Here is a 20,191-nt window from a genome sequence, read left to right on the forward strand (position 1 = left end):
TGCAGATTGTATGCAAATTGAGTCCTCTTCTGGAAGCACCTCTGCTTGGGGAAATGGTTCCGCTGATCAGAAATGGACTTTTGTTTTTCCTCCCCATTGGAATCCTCAGGAAATGGGATGGGTCCAATGCACCACATCCTCGTCCGGCTCTGGAGAGCTCACATGGCATCAAGGCATGAGATTTTGGTGACAGATTTTGATGCTGGGAGCAGCATCTGTGGGCCACGTCCTGTGGGAAGGGAGCACTTACCCAAAGTGGACTTGAATGACCTCAACGAAGCTTCTACCAAAGCCCTTCCTACTGGGAGCTGCCCTTCAGGACGGGCTCTGCTCGGAGGTCGCAGCCTAAATGCCAACCCAGCAAACTTCTGACAAAACTGAGGGCTTCTGGGGCAGGAGAGCATCCACAGAGTGAGAAGTGACAGCAGAGGAAATGGCAGAAAGAGCTGGGGTTCTGCACGTGCTGGAGTGCCCCTATGGCAGAGCGGGCAGCACGGGGATGGATTCACGCTGCAGTTCATCCCCTGCAGGCAGATCCCAGCACTGAGCATCCATGGACCAGAACCGTGTGATGCTGTGATGAAATAAGCCAATAATTCCCACTTCCTTTCAGATCCTTGCCACCCCTCTTTCTCCCATCCTCCTTAAAATACTGAAAGGTGGAGCAAAACGCCTCAAACCCACCAACGGCACCCATTATCACAGAGACCCCCATTTTCCCACCCACATCCTCTGATCCTGGGGATTCCTCCAACCCCCAGCACTGCCTCTCCAGATGGAGGATGATGCTCAGCTGCCGCCGGGCTGAACAGACACATATTAATTTTTCATTCTCCGGCCGGATCCTGGAGCTGCACAGATGGGCTGTGGCCCATTGCCCTCTGCACTGCATCCTGATGTCCAGCTGCTCCGGGTGTGATATACGGATGGGCAGAATGGCTGAGCCCCAAGCTCCCACGTGGTGGCTGATCCTTGTGGGTTGGGGATGGGGCACATGGGAGCTGCCACCTTCCTTTTACCACACCGACGTTGGCTGTGCTGTGGTCGCTGTCCTGTCCTTCTCTTTGTTGGGGGGCAGCCGGGAACGTGTTGGGTTCACTGTGCAACCCAACCTGCTGTCTTGGCGGCCAGCTTTCTAAAACTCCAAATCTGTGCTGTGCTGGAGGACCGTGAGCTGCACGGCTTGGATATGGAGGAGTGGAAGAGGGAAGCGTCCCCACGTCACCACCGTGGACAGATGGAGCTGCGCCACGGGGCTTTGGATGCTCCTCTGCCCGCTCCGATTAGAAGCAAAATAGCTGTGCAAGAAGCACGGAAGGTGGGAGCTGTAGGGGCACTGCCAAAGCTGGCATCCATCCGACCATCTCTACAAGCAGAGGGGAGATGCAGCCTCTGGAGTGCTGTGTCAGCAAGGAAAGAAGCCCCAGAGAGGGAACATCTGGAAGATCCATCAGAGAACGGAGTGCTGCAGAGCCCTTGTGGTTCTTCGCATCACTCTGTGGCCCCGGGTCCAGGGGGTCCCCTCTGGTTCCTGGGGATGTGCTGGAGGTGACCCAGCCAAAACAACACTGTGATCTATAGCAGCGCTGTGAAAACACTTCAGCACTTCGCCACAGCCCCCAGCTCCAAGCGCGCCCGCGTTGGCCATAATTCTCTTTTATTGCCAGGATTTGACTCGCTGTAACACCAACGGTGCTGCTGTGAGGCAGGGGTGAGCCGGGCCAGGACGAGCTCTGCACAGCAGAAGCCAAAAAGATCATCAGGAAATGCCTCATTTACAAGAAATACCACCACCCCTCCGCCCTCCCATGCACTGGAGAGCCTCGTGCTGCTCGGCCTCCGCTGAAGCACCGCATCTCCTGCTGTGGCAAAGCACTGAACCATGGCTGCAAAACCCCAGGGCTGCAAAGCACTGAGGCACGGTTCGGGACCCGAGGCGAATCCTATTGCAGCAGCAAAGCTGTGCATGCAATAGCTGCACCCGTGCTGCGAGGGCATGCGACAGGGCCTTGCACGGACCGAGCTGGGGGTGCTGAGAGCAAAATCCTGCTGGGAAAACCCATCTGTGTGATGGAAAGAGATCGGTGTGAGCAGTGTTTGTGAGGACTATGGGAAGTGTCAGGGGCTGGGCTGAGAGGTGGAACCCCCAGCAGCTGAGCGTGCTCGCTCTGGGGCCAATGGGGGGATGATGGAGCTAAGCAGAGTCTTGAAGGAGCAGAAATCCTCCCCCTGGAAAGGAGCCCTCAGCAAGATGACAGCAGTACGAGCAAAATGAGAGGCTCATCGGTTTGCTTCTGCTGCATGTGCTCCCTCCCTCCTCTGGCTGGTGGCTGCAAAGCAAAGGGGAAACTGAGGCACAGCCAGCATTCACAGGGCTGCTCCGGCACAGGTGCTCGCTTGGATTTCGACCCCAACTTCAGCGCATCGTTGGCTCGATGCTACGCGTGGAAACCCTCCATATCCGTGGGAACCCCGTTCCTTTGGGGAGAGCTGAGGGAGCTGAGAGCACCCACTGCTGCGTACACACGTGTTGGACACCCACAGCTGCACGAGGTCCCCCCAGGAGGGGTCGTGGGGGGAGCGCACCCCAACCCAGCGCCATCGGGACACCCTCGGCGCTGCGCCCCGGTTGCGCGCAGCGAGAAGGGCCCCGAACAAAAGCCCACTTCAGAGCCGCTGCTGAATAGATTAACAAGATTTCCATAATTAGGGCGGGAGGGAACAATAGGATTCTCCCCTGCCCAGCCCCCCCTGCCCGCCTTTGTCTTGCGCTGTGGATAATGGGGCAGCAGCGAGGGTGGGAACCGGCCGTGCCATTTGGTCACTGGACAGTAATTTTCTCACACTGCCAAGGGGAGCATTGAAACATCTGTCCCCGCTCCGAGCGCTCATTCACGTCACATCGCGGCCCCCTGACAACTTCTCCCCGTCCCACCAACCCTCCCCCTCCGCCGGGTTTGCAGGGCGTTCGCATGGCTTTGCTTTCCCTTTCCCAACTGCGCCGTGCGCTGAAGCGCTTCGGGTTTCGCAGCCGGGTTTCGCAGCCGGGTTTTGCAGCCGGGTTTCGCAGCCCTTCCGTGCTCCGATCGCTGCGCTGATGCACGGCTGCGTTTCGTTCTGCTGTGCTGCTCTGGGATGGAGCTGTAGCGCCGCATCCCCGGGGCTGCCCGCCCTCCTCAAGGCGCTGCAAAGCAATCGCTGCGCTTCCTTTAAGCACGGATTTTTAGGCTTTGGGTGCTGGCATCCATCCACGCTACAGGGGGAAAAGCAAATTGCATTTCTCTGCTTGGCATTTCCAGCACTGAGGGGGTTCTGAGCACCCATAGGAAGCATTTTGAGGTTTGGGTCCTGATCTAGAAAGCACATCTCTGTTCAGTGCACCTAGCAAGGGTGGAAACTCATGGTGCTTCAGCCCCCCCCCCCCAAAACACACCTCTACATAATGCCTCACTCCTCAGCAAAGCCTCATTTTTCCCTTCCGTAGCTCCTCGGTGCCTCTGCTCCCTTCTGGCCCTGCATTCTGCTCATGCACAGCTCAGGGCAAGAACTGCAGCAGGAGCAGAGCTTTGCTGGGAAGCTCTGTCTTTGTGCTCGGTGGAAAGGCCCTTTCCTGCACACCAGCTCTGGCCGAGCGTTTATCTCTCGGTAGCACTTTAATAATGGTGAGTAAATGCAGGGGGGATGGCAGATAAAGCCAGGCAAAGCCGCCATTTAAATCCTCTTGTGGAAGTTTGATATCCAAAGTGGAAGTACAAATGCCATATAAGTCAATTAAAGCATTAAGTAATCTAATTGTGCCGCGGTCACAAAGTGGCTTAAAGGCTGAATGGGGCGTGAGGGCCCTCCTGCTCCCACTGCAGCTTTGTGTGGGGCTGGGGGGGCCGCTGGGGGGCTCAGCACGGCAGATAACAATGGGGCCGGGGGCTGCCCTGGCTCTTCTGCCTTTTCTTCCCCAGCAGGGACGTTCACCACTACGAGGGGCTGAGCAGAGGGACGCAGGCCCAGGTGGGACAGCTTCCGTGTGCAAGTCCACGTCCCCAGCTGCCCTGGGCACGGGGGAGATGCACGGCTCCCACCCAGGCTTTGTTCCCTGAGCAGGAACACGTGGGGTTGGCTGGGGCTGCTCCGTTCCCCGTGCCATCCTCCCCGTTGCGTTGCTGCAGAGCTGCCTGTGCTCTGCCCCCTCTCTCCTTGCTGAGAATTTGCCAAATGCTATTAATGCACTGGCAGAGCAGTTAATATGGGTGCCCTGCATGCAGCCAGGAGTTGGACTCAGCGATCCTTACGGGTCCCTCCCGACCCAAGATATTCTACAATTTCAGTGATAATATGCCATAAAACTATTAATATGTTGATGCAATGCGATGCAAAACGCAGCAATGACAGCAGAGCAGCAAAGCCCTACACTGCAGCAAGTGAGGACTTGCTCAAATGCGACAGCCAGGGACACAGAAACAAAGGAAAGGAGCTGCTTACCTTCAGAAAGCCTCGGGTACACAGGGATCTCCAAAGAGATGCCCTCCCCTCCGCTGCCAACCCTTAAATGAGGTCTGGGAAGGGGTGGATCCTGGCTCCAGCCCTTCCATCACTCGGGTGCATTGCAGGGCCTGGGTTCACCCTGCCTTCCCACCAGGTTCTCAATCACTGGGGCAAGCCATTATTGATATTCTGTTCATTGTAATTATTATGTATCTATTAAGATGTTGTTAATGCTGAGTGCGCAGTGGGCAGCCAACGCCTGGCTTCTGGTCCAGGTGAAAGAAACAGAGCAGGATGCTGGGACTGGAGCTGCTGCTGGGGTTTGGGAGGGCCTGGTACGATAGTATGGATGTTGTCTTCTGTTGGGTGATGGGTCGTTTTGATGATGTGGGTGCTGTTTTCTGTTGGATCATCAAAACTTGATCTGGATGATTGCTCTGAAGTACTTGTTGGGAGTGTCTGCATCAGTGGTGCAAGGTGTTTGCACTGATGATGCAAAAGGGTGGTCGGGGGCATTTTTGACTGTGAGATGTATAATTTAGGATACAGAGGTTGGAAGTAGATGGTCTTGAAGGTCCCTTCCAATGCAAGCCTTTCTGTGATTCTGTAATTCCTCAATTCTGTCTGATTGGGATCAGGAGGTGCAACTCGGTCCGGGGGAAGGATGGTTTGGTGGGTTTTGAGCAGTGCAGAAGGGCGCTTGTCCCAATTTTGGGGGTCTCACGCTGCTGTAGATGTGGCACTTGGGGATATGGTCTGGTGGACGTGGCTCGGTGGGTTAGACTTCGATGATCCTGGGGGTCTTTGACACTTTAACGATACCACGATCCCTGTGTCCTGTAGGTCTGTCGAAGATGCACTGGTCACCAGAGCATGCCCAGTCCCTGAACCAGTGGCCAGAGCAGCACCTCGACGTCTCCTCCACCACCTCCTCACCAGCCCACAAGTCCGACCTCTACCCCAGCACCCGCCAGCGCTTCAACTACGCCTGGGCCAACGACGACATCTCAGCACTCACCGCCTCCAACCTCCTCAAGAGGTACGCCGAGAAATACTCGGGGGTGCTGGATGCACCCTACGAGCGCCCAGCGCTGAGCGGCTATGGGGATGGCGCCTTCGGGCCCGTTAACGGGCAGAAAGGGGACGGTGAGCCCTGGCCTGTGCCTCACGGCTCCGACAGCGCCTACCCACTGACCCCCATCCACGATGGCCTCCCCGGTGCCAAGGCCGTGGTGCCACCTGCCGTGCCGGCCGGTAGCGCTCCGCTGGGGCTCGCCGGCTCCCCGGTGGTGTCGGCCAACCTCGCTGATCCCATTTACGCCGGGAATTCGTGCGGAGCGGCGGGCGGCTCCAGCGGGCTGGGCTCATCTCAGGAGTACCCTGCGGGCTACGGCAGCACCTACTTGCCCTCCGGCTATTGCGGCCAGCCCAGCACAGCACTTGCCCCTCCGCACCCACCCACCCTGCACAGCTCGGGGCTCCTGCAGCCCACGCACCCCTCATCCGCCCTGGTGCCAGGCTACGGTTCCTCCGGCCCTGTCTACAACTACACCTCGGGCAGCTACGCCACACAGCCGGGCTATGGAGCCATCCACCCTCCCCATCCCTCCGCCTCCTACCTGCCCTCAGGCATCGCAGCCCCCACCCCGCTGCCGGCCCCCGGGCCCACCACTCGCCCATCTGTGGTGCCAACCTATGGCTACCAAGCTGCCGGGTTGGCTTCGTTGGCTGTGCCGCCTTTGGGCACCGAAGCGACGGGCACCTTGAAGAGGAAAGCTTTCGATATCTCCGGTGGGGAGGATGAAGCAGAGGGCAGATATCGGAAATACAGCTACGAGCAGCCAAAGTCCCCCTACCCCATGTCGGACAACGGCGAGTGCCGAGGCAACGGCTTCCCCAGTGCCAGCAAGCGGCCGGCGGGCAGCGCTGAGGAGCACGGCAGTAAATACGGTGGGCAGGCGATGAAGAGCGTGGTCTCACCGCCCTACGGAGCTGGGGATGCCCCACTGCGACCCACAGAGTCCTTTGAGAAGTTCAGCCCTCCCCTTGCCAACGGGGAGCGGGCGGCCGAGCCAGGACACCCCTTCCCTTTGAGGCTGCCACCCAAAGCACCCGTCTTCAGCAGCCAAGCAGTGGAGGAGCAACCCAAAAACGTTGACCCGCTGGTGTTGGAGTTGGTGAACACCAAGATCGTGGAGCGCGGGCCGCCCGTGCAGTGGACGGACATCGCCGGGCAGGTCTCCATCAAAGCAGCCATTGAGGAGGAGCTGGTGTGGCCCATCCTGCGACCCGGTGCCTACACTGGGGCGAGCAGGCTGCCCAGAACCATCCTCCTGTTTGGGCCGCACGGCACCGGGAAGACCCTCCTGAGCCGCTGCATCTCCACCCAGCTGGGCTCCACGCTGCTGAAGCTCAGCGCCGCTGCCCTGCTCACCACCTGGAAAGCCGAAGCCGAGAAGATCCTCCAGACCGTCTTCTTTGTGGCCAAGTGCCGACAGCCCTCGGTGGTGCTCATCATGGAGGTGGAATCCTTGCTGGTGGCCCAGGACGGCGGCCAAGCTGGAAACCTCAAGTCTCAGCTCCTCTCCTACCTGGACAATGTAGCTACCTCGACCGAGCAGAACGTGGTCATCATAGGGACCACCTCACGGCCCGGCAGCATGGACGAAGCTTCCCACCGGCGCTTTGCCAAACGTTTCTACATCTCCCCACCGGACAGCATCGCCCGGAGGCAGATCCTCCACCACGCTTTGGCTCAGCAGAGCTCCTGCCTGAGCGAGCGGGAGATGGCGTCCCTGGTACAGCACACCGAGAGCTTCTCGGGCAGCGAGCTGATCCAGCTCTGCCAGCACGCCGGGGCCACCACGCTGCACGGCTTGCCGGGCCAGATCCAACCCACCTCCTACAAGGACTTTGAGAAGGCCTTTTGCAAGGTCCGCCCCGCTGCCTCGCAGAAGGAGCTGGACTTGTTTGCTGAGTGGGATAAGATGTACGGGTCCAGGCACTGACCGGGAAGACCCGGCCGCAACCAACATACCTCTTTCTTAGGGTTTCTGATAGGACTGGGCTTTTTTGGTCCTTTGTTTTTCTGAAGCAGTCGCTCGTTGAACTCAGGATAACCTATTTATTGTTCACCCGCCTCCCCTTGCAGCCGTTTCCAGACCGTAGAACTGCAGGATCACAGAACCGTAGAATGGGTCGAGTTGGAAGGGAACCTGAAGGGTCATCCAGTGCAACTGCCGTGCAGTGAGCATCCACGTCTCGGTCACAGAACCACGGGGTTGGTTGAATTGGAAGGGAACCTTCAGGGTCACCCAACTCCAACTCCTGTGCGGGGGGCCGTCGAGAGCTCAGTCGTAGAACCAGGGAATGGTTGAGTTGGAAGGGACCCCGAAGGATCATCGGCGCAACTCCGTGCCGCGAACATCCAGGCCTCCATCGCAGAACCATAGGATCGGGGAGGGAACCTCGAGGGTCATCCGCTCCAACTCCCGTGGGCATCCGCAGCTCCACCGCGTCGCTCAGATGCGATGAGCAGAGCTGAAAACGCGCCGCAATTAAAGCTTTTATTAATTACAGATGGGTGCTCACGACCCCATGCCTGCGTGCGGAGGTTTTCCTTCTTCTCACTTATTCCCAACCAAAACTTCGACCGCAGCGACGGAGGAAGCGGCACAGGGAGGGGGAGGTGGGGGGACCACAGAACCCAGGGCTTTGGAGTAAAATGCTGTAGATTGTTTAATATACTAGACTTCGTTTTTATTTTTGTAAGCTGTGTAGGTTGGTTTTGTTGTGTTTTTGTTTTTTTTTTGGTGGATTTTTTTTTTTTTTTTTTTTTTTTTTTGCTGTTTTCGTTTTGTTTCGTTTTCTTTCGAACTACTCAGGAAATGAATGACCTCAGCATTGAAAAAAAAAAAAAAAAAAAAAAAAAAAAGGAAAAAACAAAAAAAAGGAAAAAACAAAAAAACGCGTTTTTTTCAAAACTCTTTGGATCTTCTCAGAAATGGAAAAAAAAAAAAAAGAAAGAAAAAAAAAAAAAGAGATTTTAAGGGTTCGCAGAGGTGGGACAAAAACTGCCTCGTGTTTTTTGCTTCCAAAAAAAGAGAGAAAAAAAAAAAAAAAAAAGGGTGACAGAAAGAAGAAAAATAAAACAAAAAAAACCCCAAACCTGTAACCAAACTTGAAGCTGTTACCAAGGTGGAAGTTGAATGTATTCCGGTGCTTCTCACTCTCGCTGCGCCGGCGTTTCCCTGGCTTTGCTTTCGCTCCCGCTGCCCTCGCGGCTTCGGATCCCGCCGTGCTTTGGAATCCATCCCCAGCACCACTTTTTGGCTCCTTCTTTTCTCCCTTCTTGACGCCCCGCATCCTCGGGTCGTCGCCTTTCGCTTTCCTTCGTTGGTTCGTTTTATTTTCTGCTTAATAATAATAATAATAATAATAATAATAATAATATTTTGTTGTTCTTAGTGCTATGTACTGTGTTTGGGAGTCGGTCTCCCCCCGAACCTCAGGGTCTGCGCACGCAGAGCAGGAGAAGAGCATTGGGGGCACGGGGTTTTTCCCCCCCCCCCAGCAGTGCTCAGGATGCCAAAGGAGCCAATTTTGGGGGGTCTTTCCCCCATTTCTTTCTCATTTTCCCATTGAATTGTGCACGGGAGCCCCTGCACAAAGGGCATTAATGGGGATGCACCTCCGCCTCCTCCCCATCTCCTCCAAAAAGTGGTACTGGGTTCCTGAAGACTTCTTTTTTTTTTTTTTTTTTTTTTTTTTTTTTTTAATTATTGTTATTAATTATCATTATTTGACTTTGTACGCTCTCTGTAACCATTTCTACCTCATTTTGCAACGTATTGTACATGAAAATATTTAATTCATGTCTTATTGATGTCTGAAAATAAGAAATGCTTTCGAGCTGTAATGGTCTACCTCAAGAAATACTGTATTTTAAAAAGAAAAGTATTACACAGTATTAAAGAGATTACAGAAAACCCTCCGGAGATCCCATGGTTTTGGCACCAGCTTTTGCCCAATCTCATCATTTTCAGCCCCAAACTGGGTGGCTGGGGGACCGAGGGGGGGGGTTGGGGGGCAAGGGGACGTAGTGGGGGACAGAGGGACACTGAGGGAGGAGAAAGCATTGCAGGGAGGGGCGGTGGGTCCAGCTGAGCCCCATCCCTCTTAGGGGTGGTTTGGGGGGGTCCAGGTGTGCCCTAGAGCGGGAGAAAGCTGGGGGGTTCCAGATGAACCCATGGCCTTATTAGGGGCCGTTGGGGGGATGGGGAAGGGGGGCAGATGAGCCTTGTCCCGTGACTGGGGCGGTCTGGGGGGGTACAAGTGTGCCCCTATCATCCTCTAGGGGGGCTTTGGAGTAGTCCTGGAGTGTGCCATCCCATTAATAGGGGAGAGCTTGGGGGAGGGGACATGGCCCTTAGTACAGGAAGCTGGGGCTCAGCTCTGCCCATAGGATCCATAGGGACAGTTTGGGTCCAAAGTGTCCTCAGTCCCCATTTGAGGGTGGTCCAGGTTCAGCGTCCCCTCACTAGGGGCAGTTTGGGGTTGACGGGGGGGAGGGGGTGAGTGTTGTGAATGCATCTCCCTAAAACCAACCCTAACCCTAAACCCTAAGCCTAAACCTAACCCTAAACCCTAACTCTAACCCTAACCCTAAGCCTAACCCTCACCCTAACCCTAAGCCTAAGCCTAAGCCTAAGCCTAACCCTAACCGTAACCGTAACCCTAACCCTAACCGTAACCCTAACCGTAACCCTAACCCTAACCCTAACCCTAACCCTAAACCCAAACCCTAAGCCTAAGCCTAAGCCTAAGCCTAAACCTAAGCCTAACTCTAAACCCTAACCCTAACCCTAACCCTAAACCCTAACCCGAAACCCTATCCCAGTTTGGGGTTGAGGGGGGGGAGGGCTGAGTGTTGTGAATGCAGAGGTGTGAGTGGAAGAATTGATCCCTTTAAGGCTGTGTGACGGCTGCCATCTTTGGTGAAATCTGCGGGGCAGCAGCGCTGCTCCTGGGTCTGCCCCACTTTTGGGGCTGCGCTGGGAGCGCTGAGCAGAGCGGAGCTGCAGAAACGGGATGGGAACGGGGTGAACCGATGGGAGGCGGCTGTGGCCGGTGCTGCAATGCCACCTCGTGGTTACGGCGGATGGACGGACGGACGGACAGACGGACGGACATTCAGACGTCCTATAGGGGCGGATGAACGGGTGGGTGAGAGATGAATGGTTGGACGGATGGTTGGACAGATGGATGGATGAGAGATGAGTGGATAGAGAGACAGATGGATGGATGGTCGGATGGACAGACAGACGGATGGACAGACGCTGCTAGAAGTGGCGAAGGTGCCCTGAAGCGCTTTGCAGGCAGCACGAGGTTCTCGGCCCTTCTGTAGGAACCCCAAGCTGGATCCGTAAGGATCGTTGCATCCGACCCCAGGCTCCAGTCAGCACCGCCCAAAATCAAACTTCAGCGTCTGAGGGCATCGACCAAATGGTTCTTCAGCAGCGGTTTTTGGTGCTGCTCTGCTGGGAACGGAGCGCCCACACTGAATTTTTGGGGAGCAGCGGGTTTGGGGCTGAGGTGAGTGCAGGAGATGCTCAGCACTGGGAAGGGGCTGAGACGCATCCTGGAACGTGGCGCTCTGTGATGTCAGCTGGGGACGCTGTCATGGCAACGGGCGCTGGAGCGATGCTGGCACCTGCGGGGCTCGTCCTGCTCTTGGTGGCAGTGGGTGGCCGTTGTGAGGACGCGGTGGCAGCCAACGTTGGCCGTCACACCATGACCCGCATCGCTGCGCTGCTGTCCCCATCTGAGTGCCGCCAGCTCCAGGGGCAGCTGATGGGACCCAGCAAGGACACGGAGCAGAACCCAAAGGACGGCATTCGTCCCCGCGTCCCACGCCACCGCCCCGGCTGCTCGGAGGCTCTACGGAGGTGGCTGGAAATGGAGGGAGAGGTGACATCGTGGGACCAACTGGCCCGCAGCCTCCGCCAGATCGGGCGCCCCGACATCGCCCGGGAGTTGGGGAAAAACCTGAACCAGGACCGGAGCCTGGAGCTGCGCAGGAACGTGGAGGAGTACGGCCGCAGTGTGCAGCATCTCACCTCCTCACTGCTGCTGCAGGGCGAGCAGTACGGAGCGGCACGGAGCAGGAGGGGCTCGGGGGATGCGGGGGATCTGCGCTTCGAGAGGCGGCCGCCCCCTCCCTACACCCGCAGCCCCCTGGGCTGGGTGGGCCCCGTGCTCTCAGGTGTCCTCGGGGGGTTCGTCGCCTCCGTCCTCATTGCTGTGGTCACTGTGCTCTCCTGTCACTGGGCACTGGGCTCGGTCATCTCGTGAGGTGGGGGCAGGACTGAACTGGAGCATCGCCATCAGGTGCCGGTGGGAAAATGAAGCAATAAAGGGTTGTGGAGGGGAGCCCTGTGTTGTCCTTGGCTTAGGTTGCCTTGAGCATCCAAAGGTGGATGTCCAGTGGGCATCTCCTGTGAGTTGTCACCGGCTGTTGGAACGTCCTTGGGTAGGGATGGAGCCAGGCTAAGCTCCCTTGGCCTCATCACTGCTGCAGCCCTTGGAGGTCTCCATCAGATGGGGTCAACAAGGCCTTGGTTGGGTCTTCAAATCCCCAGTGGGGCCTTCCAGCCTCCAACAGGGTCTGCAAAGCCTCGGTTGGGTTTCTGAATCCCCAGAGGTGTCTCCAAGCCTTGGTCGGGTCTCTGATCCCCTGGACTTGCGGTCTCCAAGCGCTGCATGGGATCTCTGAGCTCTTCTTCTTTCCCTTCCCCCCAGTGGGGGATTCTCTGCTGCAACCATCGCCACGATACTCTCAGGATGCCTGGGAAGGGGATGGGGGAATTGTTCCTTCCTCATGTGGGAACATCCCCAGCCCTACAGGAATCCCCTCCTGCTGAACTCGAGCATTTCAGCATCCTTTGCTCTCCTGGAGCTTTGTTCTGGGAGCAGTTGTTGTGCAGCTGCTGTTATGTTGTGCCTGAGCGTTTGTCTCCATTTCTTAGAAAGTTCTCTGCAGTAATGAAACTTGTTTTGCTCCAGATCTGATTCCACCATCTGCATTGCTGTCACTGGAATTAAAACCCCTACTTTGCGTCAAGAAACAGATTTTGCACCGATCCACACAAATGGGAAACTTTAGAGAAGAAAATAAAGGCCGAGTTGCACCGACGCCGCCTTTAAAAGACGAGCGAAGCAGTTAACCACAGAATGCTTTATAAATGAAATTGTATCTCCTTCCCTTCAGAGCGTGCCGTTTCCTGGAGCAGCAGCACCGTGGGTTCCTGGCACAGCGCTGCTCCTCTCGGGGCCGTTCCTTCCAGGAAGGGAAGGTCAGAGCTGCACGGCCGCCCTGCTGTTCCCGGACGCTGCTTTGCCATCTGCTGTGCTGCTGCACGTCGTCCGCCACGTCTCTGCCAGCCCCAAGCAAAGGGCAGCACTGTTAACTCTGGAGCGGAACGAGGGCTGGCGCTGCGTGCTGCTCAGGGCTGTGGGGGCGCCGTGTGTTTGCAGGGGGAGGGGGACATCATGGAGCACACGCACAGCGGATACAGCAGGATGTTTCTACGAGTGCAGGTTGGCCTCTCCAAAAGCCTGAGTGCCCTGTTGAGTTTGGGGTGAGCTCCGTGTGGTTGCTGCAATGGGGATTTCCTCGTCCCACGTGGGCTCAGGTGCTCTCAGGATGCGCTGCATCCAAGCATCGCCCTATAAAGTCTCTGCAGGGCTCTTCCCTCTGCTTGGGGAACGAACAGCTTTTGTTTCTACTCTGACGGTGATCACTTGGTTGGGCTCAGGGCATTGCAGAACTCTTTACAGAGCCAAAAGCAGCCTCTGCACTGCAGCTCGATGCACCTTGTGCAAATGGCCAACCTCAATCCCAAAATGCTCAGCCCTGCGTGCATTGCTCCAGTGCCACATCCCTGGCCAGGCTCAGGTCGTGTTACTGTTGTGCTTCTTGTGCTTTTGGGGCAGAAAAAGGAGTTTGCGTCTCCCCATCCCCAGAGCTGCCCGGACACCAGGGTGAATTCGCACCTTGCTTTTGGTGGTGAATACTCTCCGTTAACGTGAAGGGAACAGAACGACAGGGCAGCCAGCAGAAGGAGTTAAAATCAGATGGACAGAGCTCTTTATTGCAAATTCCAAAGTAAAAAGATGTACAGTACAAAGGAACTCAATGTTCAGACACAGAGCGCCCGTCCCACTGCTCTCCCTGGAGGCATTCCTCCTCCCTCCCACCCCAGCCAGTTCCATCCTCCTCCTTTCTTCGTGTAAAACAGCAGAGAAAAAAAACCTGGAGGTGACAGGGGTAGGAAACAGCGTTCAGACCAAGCTGGGAGCAGAGTGAAGGCACCAACCTTAACCAAATAGAGACCTACAAATATTTGATATTTCTATCTGATGAATAATTTGGACCAAAACTCTACGAGGAGAATTGATTATTGCAAGGTTCTCCCTTGGCCCTTTGCCTTGCAACAACTCCGGGTTAGATCCAGACCCCTGGAGGAGCAGCTCATCCCCTTCTGGGACCAGGCAGCAAGGCCATGCAGCAGAACACTGGGGGGATTCTATGATCCTACGGCCCTGTGCCATGCGTGGCTTCTGTCCTTTGATGTCCCAAAATGTGTGATCTGAGCTCCTGGAGCGAGCAGGGAGCAAAGAGGCGGTCCTGCAGGAAGCGCCGAACGGATGGGGGATGGCGCCGTCCTTGGTTGGGTGCCTCTTGCTCTGGAGGTGTCCAGCCACACCGCCGCTGCGTGGCCAAGGGCAGGGGGTGCTGGGGACGTGGGCACCTGATGCCCCGTGACCACGGCGCCCATCTCCAGGGACGCCCCCAATGTGACGTGAGAGATGGGAGATGAGGGACCGACGTAACCCCAGCGTCTCACTGCGGTCGTCGCGTCAACATCGAACCAAACCAAAGAAGACCTTGGAGGAAGGACGGAGAGGACAAGCAGGCAAATAACTGGGACACCGAGACAACCCGACCTTGTACAGTGAAAAGGGTAACGTTTATTTTATTGTCTTTTGGCTTATAGTAACGTAATCCTTAATCATGTTGGGTAAGATCATTATGAGCCACCATGCAATTTCTAATACACTAATCTTCACTATTGATCTTTTACAGCTTTAACAATTTATTTTATTTTTTTTTTCTTTGCGGCGGAAAATTAAATAATCCGAACTCTGGTGTGGCCTCTAACATCACGGTTTTATTGGAGTTTTTCTTCTTGTTGTTCAACATTGGCTTCTATATTTTTAAAAAAAGGTGAACAGGAAAAGTGAAGAAGCAGCTTAAATCGGTATTTCCTTTTTGCCCTTCCCCTCTGCTCTTTTACACAGTAACAGATGAACCGAAAAGGGGGGACTTGGACACGGGGGGAGGGAAGAGAGCTACTTGCTGTAGTCTTGGCTTTTTGGCTACGTCCTTTCCACGGACAACAACACCCTCAGCTTCGTTCCCATAACCCTGAATCTGGAATATAAATCCCAGCGTACGCCTTTGACTTCAGACACCGACGTCCTTCGTGCTTTTGGACCAAAGTTTCCCCTCTTGGCTTCACCCAGTGAAGATGTCCAGAAACGCAGCTCCATCGGCTGCAGCGGCTGATGGCACTGGCTGCCCCGAGCAGGAAACGAAGAGATTGAGAATGCACCAAAAACCCAGAACCTTCCGTTCAGCCGGAGAGCAGAGGAAGAAACCCTCCGTTCCTCTTCCTTTGCCACCAACTAATGCCACCTCCGACCTCTCGTTTGGTACGGGTCTGATGTTTTAAAAAAATAAATATATATACAGAGTTTGAAGGGATTTCCTTTAGAGGAACTGAGTAGCGGAATGGGATTGCCAGCAGGAATGCTAATCGCACCAAGCTTCGCCTGCGAGTCAATGGCCCAGCTTAAGAACAACTATGAAGTTTAGCCAAATCTTGCATAGAAGTGGTCGACTTATTGCACATTGGAACCCAAAAATATATACTTCTGCTGTTGCAAAGTCCATTTGCAATAAAGCTTTTTTTGTTGTTTAAATCTATTTTTTTGGGGGGTAGGGTTTACGTTTCTGTTGTTTTTTTTTCTTTGGGGGACGTTTACTGGCTATCTAAAGTCTAAGGAAAAAAAAGATATTAAAAAAATAAAAATAAACATGGACAATGGCATAAGCCAGAAGCCATTCTATTATTTTTGTAGTTCTTTGTATTTACAAAAAGGCATGCCGATAAAATAAAATGATATATTACAGTATTTATAATATTCTCTTAAAAAGTTCAACCACACTTTTCAGCTATTTATTATTATTATCATTTTTTTTTTTTCTTGTGCTGTTTACAATGTAGCCTGTACATATGTAAGTTTTCTCTGTTTTATTGTACATCATATCCTAGGAGCAACTGGGGCAAAGAGCTGACGGGACAGAAAAGGTTCCTCGCCGCGTTCCTGGGGCGCAGAATGGCTCCGTGCGCACGGCGCTGGGCCACGAGATGATGCCAACCTCCGTCCTCCTGCTACCGCCAGCTCCTGGCTCTCCCACTCTTTGGGGTCCCCTCGGTTCGGCCCTTAGCCGTCGCCGCCCTTCCTACCCTGGAAGAAAACCCATCCCGGCCCTGAAGAACGAACCTCCACCGAGCGGCGGTCGGGTGCCGAGGACGCCGCGGCCGTTAGGAAAAAAGAAACGTTGGGGCTTCTCCTCTGTGGCATCAGTTGCTGCTGCAGCGAGAAGACTAGGCAAGAGGTAGCTCTGATTCCTACCCACCCTGCAGGGCCGTTCGAGTTCGCCACTCGATGGAAGTGGAAGAAATGGGAAGGAGGTGAAGGCACCTGGCGCCCGGCTCTCCCCCTGCACCCCCGGGCTGGTGCTTTCCCACTGACCACACGGGCACGTGCTGCCTTTCGTTTGAAACAGACGGGGAGAAAAGAAATAAAAAAAAGAAAGACAAGAAAAAAAAAAATCCGGAACAACCAACCGACAGCAGAACCGTCACAATAAAAACCGCTGTGGCCACGGAAGCAAGAAAACCAAACTGCGCTGCGCTGACGCAGCGCTGATGGAGGAGCAGAAGGGGCTCGGAGCTCCCTGCCATCCCCTCCACCCCACGGCACAGCTGAGCGATGGCCCCTTCCCCAGCCCTACTGGGGGGCTGCATGCCAGCTCCCCCCACCCCTTCCAGTCCTCAGCACTTTTCCCTCGACTAAAAAAAAAAACAACAAATCGAGTCTACGCTGCAGGATGGAGGCAGAACCGTAATTAACGCTAACGACAACTATTGCAGGACACAAATCAACGTGCTGACTGGTATTCGAGCCCTAGATTTTGGTTTTACAGTGACAAGAGTAGAACAAAGCCATTCCCAGTTCTTAACGTCACCCCTTGGACCGGGTCCAGAGCAGCATTGAGTCGAGTTCTATTTCGGTGTGCAAAAAAGATGGCAGGATGGAAAAGAAAGACACGTCGTCAAACAGACACACACGGATTTCACCTGCTTGTTTCATTTCTTTGTTTTTGTTTTGTTTTGTTTCCTACTGGCAGGTCTATGAAAGATTGCTGAGAACGGGTCAGTACCGGTGAAGGGCACGATTATTGTTAATCTCCAAATACAGTGTACGGTAAGTCAGTGGAGTGCCTCGAATTTATGGCTTAACACACTGCTGTGGACAGATTATTGAGTGTCTCGTGGTTTAATGGTTCCTCATGCATGGTTCCTGGTCACGGCATGCCATCATGCAAATCGTTTCTATGCATTGAACGAGCACTTTTATTTTTGGGGGCTCAGCCTGAGCTGGTTCCAGGCTGAAGGTTCCCGATTACCCCATCTCCCAAACCAAGTAAAGCCCATGTAGAAAGTAGAATGCAGATAATAAATATCAAATAAACTATGACAATTAATTAAATGGCATGGGCTAAATGGGTGGTTAGTTTCTTTTTTGTTGTTGTTGTTTCGCTTGTTTTTGCTTTTTCCTCTTTTTTTTCTTTTTTTTTTTCCTTTTTTTTTTGTTTTGCTTTGTTTTGCTGCTTAACTAAATGCAAATCTACTTTTGCATGAACAAACCCCTTAACATCGTGACTTCTGGGTTTTCTTTCAATAATAACCAACAAAATGGGAAAATAAAATCCATTTTTTGGCTGCTTTGGAAAATATATGAATCCCAGCAGCGGGTTTTATTTCTGTGTGTGTGTTTGTGTGTGTGTGTGTGTTTATTTTGCTTGTTTGTCCTAAGTTGCATTGACTGATGTGGAACATGCAGTATCCACCTGCCTGAACAATAGAAAAATCCATATTTTTTCCTTTTCTCCCTGCTTTGTTTTAAACGTTTGTTCACACAGGGGTCCTTTAAACAGGTGGAAGGTCACTGCTTTAGATGCAACGCTGTCACACAGGAAAGCAGACTACGTTTGGTATAAGATCTTCAGGTTAAGTGTCTCCACAGCTGTTCTGTATGGATATATTTCACCGAGTTTGTAAACAATCTTTTTTTTTTTTTTTTTTTTTTTTCCTCCGCTTGCAAATATAGATATAATTCTTTTTTTTTTTTTTTTTTTTTTTTTTTTTTTTTAAATTTTCCCCTAGGTTTGTACAATCCCAGCGTTCTGCCTCAACACTTGGATTCCCTGACGTCTTTTTGCCTTTTCGCCCGTTCCCGTCTTCCCTCCTCCGCCCGCTGCTGCTTCTCCTTCTCGGGTTTGGTGACGCTGTCGTAGGACGGCAGCGAGGCGGTGGAGGGCGTCCCTTCCTTCTTCTCCCTGTTCGTTCCTCCGTTCTCCATTTTGGTGGGGAGGGGTCTTCGGCTGATGAACCCCCGCCTCGCCAACCGCGACCTGTAAGCCCTCTGCAACACCACGGCCGAGACCTCCTCCTGCTTGCGCCGCAGCGTGGTGGTGATGGGCTCGTAAGACACTTTGGAAGGATTGGAAGCCACAAACCTTTCCTCCATCTGTTGTCTCAGTATATCCAGCTCTCCGCTGTCCCCCAGGACGCGTTTGGTGAAGGCAAACAGGATGTCTAAACAGTGGATCCTATCTCCACTTACCATAGGGAGGTCCATGGCGATGAGTTCGATAGTGTTGGGCTTCGGGACGCGCAGAGGATGCTCCAAAGCGTCGGCAAAGTCCGCCAGCTTGCTGTACTCTATGAACTGCGTGGCGTCGGGGTCGAACTTCTCCCAGATCTCGTAGAAGGTCTCGAAGTCGTCCTCGCTCAGCGGATCCGCGCTCTCCTCCGTTGCCACGCTGAAGTTCTCCAGGATGATGGCAATGTACATGTTGACCACGATCAGGAAGGAGATGATGATGTAGCTCACAAAGAAAAATATCCCCACCGAGGGGTTCCCGCAGTCCCCCTTAAAGCCGCTCCCGGGATGTTCCTTGTCCAGGTCGCAGTCCGGAGGCCGGTTTAGGATGGGCAGCAGGAGGCCATCCCAGCCAGCCGACGTCGTGATCTGGAACAAGCAGATCATGCTGTTGCCAAAGGTCTCGAAGTTGAACATGTCGTCGATGCCAGCCTCGTGCTTGACGTAGGCGAAGTTGGACATGCCGAAGATGGAGAAGATGAACATGACCAGGAAGAGCAAGAGGCCGATGTTGAACAAGGCAGGCAAAGACATCATTAAGGCAAAAAGCAAGGTGCGGATCCCTTTGGCTCCTTTGATCAAACGCAGGATACGTCCGATACGAGCCAGGCGGATGACTCGGAAGAGAGTGGGGGATACAAAATACTTCTCGATGATTTCGGCCAGGAACATTCCTGAAGAAGAAGAAAAGGATTGGGTTTTGTCAGTGTGTTTGGGCCAGCCAGGTTTAAACGATCCTTAAATTGTGTAACTTGCGTTTGGGAAGTTACAGGCATCTCACAGATTAGCCACTAAAAACAAAAACTTGGAGGAAACCACCCAGTTCAATTCCCAACCAAACAGAAAGCAAGAGTGCAAATCACATGCTGATGTAGGAAGTGCTGCAATGCTATTTTCAGTGGTCGGTAAGCATTATAACATTCCAAGGAGGTGAGTAAAAAGTCTGTTTTTAAAGACAAGGAGAGTAATTGTCAAGTGTTTTACTCCATACCACTGGAAATGAACACCAGGACAGAGGGGGGAAGGCAGGAAAGTTGGGCCTTTGAGCTGCCAAACTGCCACGGGTGACAAGGGAAGCCAGAAGTCCAGGTGCCTACACGTTCTCTTTGAATGCACCTTCTCTGCAAACACCAAGAAAGAAAAACGGGTGCTGCACTCACCCACGATGGACAGAATCACAACCACGAAGTCAAAGATGTTCCACCCAATGGTGAAGTAGTAGTGCCGCAAGGCGAACATCTTCAGCACACACTCGCAGGTGAAGAAGATGACAAACACCAGGTTGATCCAGTAGAGGATGTCCTCCATCTGCTTGCTCTGCGTGTCCGTCTCCACCATCATGGTCACCATGTTGAGGCAGATGAGCATCATGATGACGATGTCGAAGGCTTGCTGGGTGACGAAGTCAAAGACGGCTCCCTGAATGCGGTTCTGTGCAACGAGAGAGCGGCCGTGAGCCAAGCAGGTTGGAACAAAAATCTGCCATCAGTCAACAGATTGCTTTCTTGTCGGTAGAGGCACAAGATGAGGACACTGCTCCTCAGTACCCTTTGAAGATTTCAAGGCACACTCCAGCCACAGATCACTCCGTGTGTGGGAAAGGCAGGAAGGTGCTATTATTTATATCCCTATT

At 53.8% G+C, this 20,191-nt stretch overlaps 2 protein-coding genes across 5 annotated transcripts in view; one reads left to right on the plus strand and one right to left on the minus strand.

Annotated features, from left to right (window-relative positions):
• Positions 1-5,333: 5,333 nt before the first annotated feature.
• FIGNL2 (fidgetin like 2) lies at positions 5,334-7,487 on the plus strand (the record flags this gene model as incomplete). Its single annotated transcript, XM_079547913.1, has 1 exon — positions 5,334-7,487. The coding sequence occupies one exon, from the start codon at positions 5,334-5,336 to the stop codon at positions 7,485-7,487; it is 2,154 nt and encodes a 717-aa protein (XP_079404039.1).
• Positions 7,488-18,084: 10,597 nt separating this feature from the next.
• The window catches only part of SCN8A (sodium voltage-gated channel alpha subunit 8), a gene marked incomplete at both ends in the record, with an annotated part of 38,254 nt that continues 36,147 nt past the window's right edge, over positions 18,085-20,191 (minus strand). For all 4 annotated transcript variants that reach the window (XM_079547929.1, XM_079547928.1, XM_079547931.1 and 1 more), the window contains 2 exons: positions 18,085-19,232; positions 19,719-19,989. In XM_079547929.1, the coding sequence (XP_079404055.1) occupies positions 18,085-19,232; positions 19,719-19,989 (1,419 nt within the window). The remainder of the gene's footprint in view (positions 19,233-19,718; positions 19,990-20,191) is intronic.

Source organism: Tetrao urogallus, assembly GCF_951394365.1.
Source record: "Tetrao urogallus genome assembly, chromosome: 35".
In the NCBI taxonomy this organism is placed as follows: domain Eukaryota; kingdom Metazoa; phylum Chordata; class Aves; order Galliformes; family Phasianidae; genus Tetrao; species Tetrao urogallus.